General features: G+C 43.0%; 1 protein-coding gene across 1 annotated transcript; it reads left to right on the forward strand.

The window, feature by feature from the left end:
• The first annotated feature begins 4,891 nt into the window (after nucleotides 1-4,891).
• Nucleotides 4,892-6,986, forward strand: LOC148028162 (AAA-ATPase At4g25835-like). Its single transcript, XM_087689836.1, has 2 exons — nucleotides 4,892-5,320; nucleotides 5,395-6,986. The coding sequence occupies exons 1-2, from the start codon at nucleotides 4,973-4,975 to the stop codon at nucleotides 6,592-6,594; spliced, it is 1,548 nt and encodes a 515-aa protein (XP_087545962.1). The 5' UTR covers nucleotides 4,892-4,972; the 3' UTR covers nucleotides 6,595-6,986.
• Nucleotides 6,987-8,145: the final 1,159 nt, after the last annotated feature.

Consider the following 8,145-nt stretch of genomic DNA (forward strand, 5'->3'; position numbering starts at 1 on the left):
AATTTACATGACTATCACAAGGCTAGACTTGAGTTATGTTGTTGGACTTCTCAATTAGTTTATGCAAGTGCCTAGAAAGCCTCATTTGGATGCAGTTAGATGTCTATGGGGATATGTGAAGTCCACTTTACATTATGGACTTTTTCATGAGATATACATGTGTTTAGATACACATGCAGATTGGGCTAGTAACATCATTGACATAAGATATATTAGAGAATTTATGTTTTCCATCGATAGTGTAGCAGTTATGTGGAGCAATAAAAAGCAACCTACAGTTCCTTTATTGAGTACAAAGTATATAGGTGTTGTTATGGTAGCATGTGAGGTGGTAAGACTACAAAAGTTATTAGGTGATTTGGATATGCAGGGAGATGGTCCAATTGTCATTCACTGTGACAACATGAGTACCATATAGTTAGCTAGGAACCTAGTGTTCCATGCTCGGATAAAACACATTGAGATGCACTACCACTTTATGAGAGATAAAATACTCACAGGAGAGATTGACTTGGTATATATGAGCAAACAAGAAAAGATAAATAACATTTCACAAAAGGCATTGGGTGCAAAGAAACTTCAAAAATTTCAAATCTTGGAGTTGCAAAGATACAGTTGAGCTTGGGATTGAGTGTTAATATAGCAAGCTCAACATGTGTGGACATTGACTACCTAGTCAAACGGGTTTGCATATCTACACTTAGCATGTCACTGGTCATTATGATTCTCACATAGCCATTGACTTATCACTTATTATATTTGGTTATTATACCTATCTATAACTAGCATAATTATAGCAACCAATTGATTAGTATAGTCAATTATGCACTGTTTGACTTAATAGACCACTTTTCTTTATTTTCTATCTTGCCTATAATTTGTGTACATTGTATTGTGTGTGGAAGAAAAAGTAAAAACTATAAAAAAAGTGTTTTGGCGTCCATCTCTCTTCTTGTGTTTTTGAGTGATCTTCCTCTTGTGTGTATGGTGTGTGTTTCGCACAACAACTCAAGCAAGTCCCTCCACCATGTGATTCTTGATAAGAGGGATCTTCATTATTGTTCAAGGGGGATCTAGGATATGAGTCGATGTGGTTTGCAACTCTAACCGGGGAGGAAGGAGGGTGATGAGTTGAATTGGAGAGCCATGGACTAGAGCTTGAAAAGTGACCTAATGTTGTGCTAATGGGGGGCGTGATTGGATTGGAGAGCCAAGGGCCAGAGCTCAAAAAGCTACCTAATGTTGAATTGGAGAGCCATGGGCTTGAGCTTAAAAAGTGACTTGACATTGTGCTAATGGGAGGCATGATTGAAGAGAGCATGCCCTCTACTACAATTATGGTGGGGGAGAACCTACTAAAGGGCGATCTCAAGAGCTTAGAGAATAGTTGCACGAGGGGGTGGCTTCCTAGAGTGGATCTTGATGAATAGAGGTGTTGGTTGGGAGGACAGGGAGATGGAGCCTTCATAAGGTGGTGGTTTGCTATTGTAATTAACATGTTAAGGCAACCATTTTTGTAGATTGTAGTTACAAAGTTTTAAGAGAAATAAGAGTACAAAGTTGAGTAAGATGAGCCTAGGTAGTCAGGAGGAAGCTGAAGGGAGGCCATGTTAAGAACAAAGCAAGAAAAAGCACAATTTCTCCTCATAGCTTTTGTGAAATGATGGCTTCTCTAGGTTCCCTCAGAATTTTGTTTAGGGGCATAGATGCCACTAAGTCTGCAACTTGCTTCACTTTCAAGGTCCATTCTGCATACATTAAGTGTTGGCATCATTCTATTAGAAGAACACGACAAGTAGAATATGATGTATGCCTGAGTGATGCTTTATATAACATGCCATATCATAAACACATTATCCATGGAAGTATATTGCATAAACAACATCAAGGAGATGGATAAAAGAGATGAGAGCAAGCCAATAGGAAGGTGTGGTGAAGAAGATTAGGGATGGTGGAGCCTTTTGGATAGGGAGGGATGAGATGGTCTAGATCTTCCTAAAGGGGGTGCTATGGACTAATTTGGGAGGGAGCTTAGAAGTACTAGGGAGCAGTGTAGTTGAGGAGTCTGGGATGGTTATTCCTTCACAATAGTCAACTCACGTGCATGTTATTCCCCCTTTAAAAGGACGAGAAAGTCAAAAGGAGCAAGGAGCCTCTCCACTTTCATAGTTGAGTCTCAGATAATGTTACAAGCTCACAATATGAATACAAGCTTGAAGTTTGAATGCATACTTAATAAACAATAGAAGAGATTTTTATATATATCTTAGCTTATGTTTCCTTGACAAAAAATGGACAAGAATTTCATGTCCTAATTCTATGGAACTCTTTTCCAATCTCTTTTCTCTCTATATATTTTTTCTTCTCTCTCTATTTTTATCTTTCCTCTTTTTTTCTTTCTCTCCCCCTATTTTCTATTTCTTTCAAATGAAATATTTCCTCTCTCTCTCTCTCTCTCTCTCTCTCTAAGTCAAAAACTATATAAACAAAGGTTTAATTTTTTTAAAAAATTATTCTCTTTTCTCTTTTACCCCCTCTCTTCGTCTTTTTCTCTTTCTTCTTCTTCTTCTTTTAAATCATTCACATTATTATTCTTCTCAAAGTGTGTGAAAAACTATGTCCAAATGACTTTAAATTAAAAAAATCTTTTAAAAATATTTAATTAAAAAATTTAAATTAAAAATTTTAATCTTATTGAGAGAGAGAGAGAGAGAGAGAGAGAGAGAGAGAGAGAGAGAGAGAACCTAGGCCCTACACATGAGAGAGAGAGGGGGAGAGGAGGAAAAAAAATATTTCATTTAAAAAAGACTATTCTCTTTCCTCTTTCCCTCTCTCTGAGTCTTTTTCTTTCTTCTTCTTTTTTTTATCATTCTTCTTCTTCTTCTTCTCTCTCTCTCTCTCCTGCTTCCTCTTCAAGTGTGTGAAAAACTATGTCCAAAAAACTTTAAAGTAAAAAACATTTTTAAAAATTTTAATTAAAAAAGTTAAATCTAATTGAGAGAGAGAGAGAGAGAGAGAGAGAGAGAGAGAGAGAGAGAGAGAGAGAGAGAGAGAACCTAGGCCCCATACATGAGAGAGAGAGAAGGGGGGAGGGGGAGGAATTTAATTAAAAAGGGGAGGGGAAAAAGAAAGAGAGAGGTACTGGGGATAAGGGAAAGATAATGAAGAACTAAGCTTTCATCCAGTCTGACGAGGTGTTCTATATGTTCGAGTGTTTGCATCTATTAGTGTAATAAATGACAATTTGTGAAGTTTCATTACCTCCTTCTAGTATGTTGACAACCAATTCTTGCTTTCATTCACTAGTGCTATTAGCGCTCTCTTAAAATGATACTTTTCCGTTCGATTTTCTAGAGTTTGTCACTCTCCCTAATCGCTCTCTGTCTAACCCCATAGGAGTGGGGTTCATTGCACCCCACTTACCTAGCTATTGCATGGTGCGACACAATCCTAAGGTCCCTTATAGATTGTGTAGGATGTTTGTCCTTGATGAAAGTAAGCAAACATGAGTCACGACAATGTGCAAGGTGAAAAAGTGGAAAAACATGAAATTCTTGATTAGCCATAACCCCCCGCCCAAGGGCTTCTAAGCTATGTTCACTAAAGACATTATTGATAGAGTAGACACAAAAACCTTTGAATGAAAAAGATTGAGGGATTTTAAAACCAAATTACATATATTTGCCATTTTTATAACTAGACATTTTGTAAAAACTGAGAATTTTTAATTTCTTATTTACATTTTAAAAGTTTTTCTGAAATGCATGCAATTCATTTTACATTAAACCTCAATTTTCCATGAGCATTCCTTCTAAGCAGCTCTTTTAAGACAAAAATACTACTAGAAGGATCAATTTTCCATGAGCATGGCTTCTAAGTAGCTCTTCTAAGACAAAATACTAGGGTAAAGGGGCCAATTGCGAAATCGGTGCCAGTCATCAAACATATCTTGGACACTAGGGGGGGCTAGTCATGAAACTTTTTGTGGTTGAGTAGGACATAGAAGCTTGTGAGGGCGTGTTGGTTTATGGAAACATAGGTACATCCATTGTGTGTGATTGAGAGATCAAACCCCTATTCCCATGTCTATTCTTGGGTGGTCATTAGTTGATATTTGGAAGCCTAGTTTTTTTCAACGTGATTTCCTTTTCAATCTTGGAGACATCGCTAATGTCCATCATGCAAGGAGTAACTTTATTTTCCTACTTCCCTTCGTGTCGCGAACAGATCTGGAACAAAAGGCCAATGGATTTTCTATCATTTGATGAAAGCATCATGCATTAGCTTAAGTGTTCTACCGTTGGCCCCTTTATCACCCTAGAAGGATGTAAAGTTGTATTCAAGCCTAAAATTTGAAGGTTGCAACACCCTTCAAAGGGGGTTTTGCCCTTCTAGAGAAAGGTGATACATATATTACCCTTCAAAAGAAAGGTAAAATTTTTTAAAAAATAGTTATATGCCCTTCCAAACTCTTTAAAAAGAAAAGGAGAGGTCCCTGGGTAGCCCTTCTAATTTGAGGGCTGGTTGTATTACCTCTTCGAGGTCTATGGCGTGTGCGAATTTCGAAACAAACATTTCAAATTCCAATGCTCGTCAAAGGATCGGAGTGGGGACGGCGGGCGGGACGACGCGGGGACAGATCGGGGCAGAGGCTAAGGTCACAGGTCGGCGGGTCGACGTCAGAGATGCGCGGGAAATTCCTGCGGAATGTCCCGAAAGCAGAGCGCCCAGTGCCACTGCCGCCGCGTGACGCGTCCACTCTGGAGTCTGGACTCCGGGCTCTGACGTCTTCTCCCGCGGAAGGGAAAACTCGTGGCCCCCCAACTTCCAAGGCAGACTCAAGAGTTGTGTGGCGGTGCGGTCCTCCCACTTCCTTGTCGGGCACTGTGTCTCTTTAGGGCATAGAATTAACGTGGACAAAGAGAAGAGATTAGCTAGACGAGCGAAGAATCGCAAGATAAAGCCGGGACCGATGAAGAGATTTAGGGGCTGGCGCTCGCCGTCCTTTGGGACTGTCCTGGCCTTTCTGGCCTTCGCCCAGACGCTGGTGAGCGTCTTCCTGCCTCGAGAGGCCCGGGACGCGCTGGAGAGGCTGAGCAGGAGGCTGGGGGTGTTCTTCTACAGCTACGTCTACTTCGGGGTGAACGAGTACGACGGCGCCAGCCTCAACGAGCTCTACACGGCCGTGCAGACTCACCTCAGCGACTCGGCCGCCATGCGGGCGCGGAGCGTCAATCTGGCCCTGCCCAAGAATGCGTCGGCGCTCACCTACAGCCTGGCCGAGAACGAGAGGATGGAGGACACCTTCCAGGGGGTTAAGGTAGGTAGCCCGTCATTGCCTCATAGCCTAGTACTACAGGTAGGTAGAATCGAACGACCTCTTGTGTGTCGCAGGTCTGGTGGGACTCCCGAATCTCCGAGCGCAAGCAGGTGGGGCTGCCCTGGGACCGCCTCCCCGACGAGAAGCGCTGCCTCCGCCTCCGCATCCACAAGAAGCATCGGGAGACCATCCTCCCGGCCTACGTCCAACACATTTTGGACCACGCCTCCGCCATCAAAATCAAGCAGCGCCACCGCCTCCTCTACACCAACCTACGGGACTCCACCTCCCGAAGCTACAAGGCCTGGGAATCCGTCCACTTCAACCACCCTGCCACTTTCGACACCCTCGCCCTCGACCCCTCCCTCAAGCAGAAGATCATCGACGACCTCTCCGACTTCGCCCATGGCGAGGCCTTCTACAAGCGTGTTGGCCGCGCCTGGAAACGTGGCTACCTCCTCTACGGCCCCCCCGGCACAGGCAAATCCAGTATGATCGCCGCTATGGCCAACTTCCTCGAGTACGACGTCTACGACCTCGAGCTCACCGAGGTCCAATCCAATGCCGCCCTGCGCAACCTCCTCATTAAAACCAGCGACAAGTCCATCATCGTGATCGAGGACATCGACTGCTCGCTCGACTTGAAGAAGAGGAAGAAAGAACCGAAAGCCGCAGACGTCCAGCCGGATCAGGCCAAGAAAGAGGCGGACAAGGATGAGAGCAGCAAAATGACCCTGTCGGGGTTGCTCAATTTCACCGACGGGCTGTGGTCGTGCTGTGGGAGCGAGAGAATATTCGTGTTCACTACGAATCATGTGGAGAAGCTGGATCCGGCGCTGCTGCGGTCGGGGCGGATGGACATGCACATCCACCTGAGCTACTGCTCCTTCGAAGCGTTCAAGGTGATGGCGAGGAACTATCTAGGGGTGGAGGAGCACCCGCTGTTCGGGGAGGTGGAGGCGGTTATGGCGGAGGAGGGGGCGCGGATGACGCCCTCGGATGTGTGCGAGGTACTGACGCGGGAGAAGAGGAATGTGGACGCGGCGCTGCGGAGGTTGATCGGGGATCTTCGGGAGAGCAGGAAGAAGAAGAAGGAGGAGGCAGGGGAAGAGGAGATGAAAGAGGAAGCTGCAGAAGACGGAGGAGCAGAGGAGACCCGCGTTGCTGGCAGAAAAGCACCATACACATTTAAGTCCTTATCGAAAATTTCTTTAATATTAAAGTGTAGAAAGTCAAAAAATTACAGATCACTCTCGCAACCAAAAATGTTATGATTTCACATCTGCAAATGAAAGAGTGAGATAAACTATTGTCCAAATGGGCAAAGAAGGAGGCTTCATGCCAAGACAATCGCAAAAGCAGCTCTTTTTGGAGATTTTGGCGACTGAAAATCAATGCCTAAGAATATTATTACGGCTGTCCTAGTTATAGGGTTATCATAGATGGAGCCATTTAGAGACACAAAAATGGCGAGTGATTTGGAAGATGATCAAGATATGCATATTTGAGAAATTAGAAATGCAAAGCTAGGTATTTGGAAGATGATCAAGATATACATCTTTGAGAAATTAGAAATGCAAAGCTAGGTTTTGCCAGCCTTGAAAGGTTTAGGCCAAAATATATTGACCTATAGGGTTGTTTTATAAGTCTCTTTTATAAGTGTTTTCTCCCTCTTTTTTGAGAATATGTAAATATCTGCTCCTTAATAGTATAATCACATTACAAAAGAGCAATAAACTCAATGGGAGTTGAACCCTAAACACACTCAATTAGTGTAAAGAGAGAGAGAGAGATTGTCCATCCTTTGTCCTCATCAAATTGATTTTGCTTGCGTCTTCACACACACACACACACACACACACACACACACACACACACGACTTGACTCCACATGTACTTACTAAGATAATGATGGAGTCATGAAGGGCCTCGATGAGAAGGGAGGAGATGGCGTAGTCGTAGAATGGTAGAAAGGAAATGTAGAAGCCCTTGGAAAGGGGGTCTCAACAACTATTTGGTGTACATTGTATCATCTAAATATTATGATAGGGTAGATGTATTTGTATAAGGTAATCTAAAACAACCATTTAAATGCACATGATTGCTAGGTCATTTGATGGCATGTGGGAACATGGGAGGCATCATCCATCCAATTCAATATTGTGCTAGTATAAGGTCATCTAGGAGCCATGCCATGCCTAGGTCTTAGTTTTGACTTGGTGCGGTCATAGCTTATGAAGTATCGTGGTCCTACCTAGTACTTTACTATATGTCAAAATAAGCAGTGTACCACTTGATAACAATGTTCCATTTTTAAAGGGCCCTTTCGGATTTTTCTTGCACCCCCCTTTCATCTCCTCGCTAGCCATAGTCGAGAGAAGTTTGTCTGCATCTGTCCGCGCTTCATTTGTTGCACCCAACTGCTTTTGTGCCTCTCTCTCTCTCTCTCTCTCTCTCTCTCTCTCTCTCTCTCCATGGGTGAAACTTTCTTTGTTTTGACTCCCGCAAGTTATTTCTTGTCTCTACTTGTTCGCTAATGATATCTTTGACTCTCTATTTCTCTTCACACCCCTAAACATTGCCCTTGCACTATACCTCTAGGAATTTAGACATTGCCTATATTGTGTTTAGGGAAAATTTTTAGATCTCGTTCCTCTTAATGTGCTTGTCTCTATGTCACTTCCTCTCAATATTAAATCACAAGAGCACTCTATTCAAGGCCATCTCCAAACTCCCAACTTTACACATTTGCAATCTCCCTTTTTGCTTCAACACATTAGTTGCATTGCCTTGATCAATGATGGCCATAAAATCACCTATATTAA

The sequence above is a fragment of the Lygodium microphyllum genome, chromosome 12 (assembly GCF_053477565.2).
Source record: "Lygodium microphyllum isolate KBCC chromosome 12, Lygodium_microphyllum_v1.1.10, whole genome shotgun sequence".
Classification (NCBI taxonomy): Eukaryota; Viridiplantae; Streptophyta; class Polypodiopsida; order Schizaeales; family Lygodiaceae; genus Lygodium; species Lygodium microphyllum.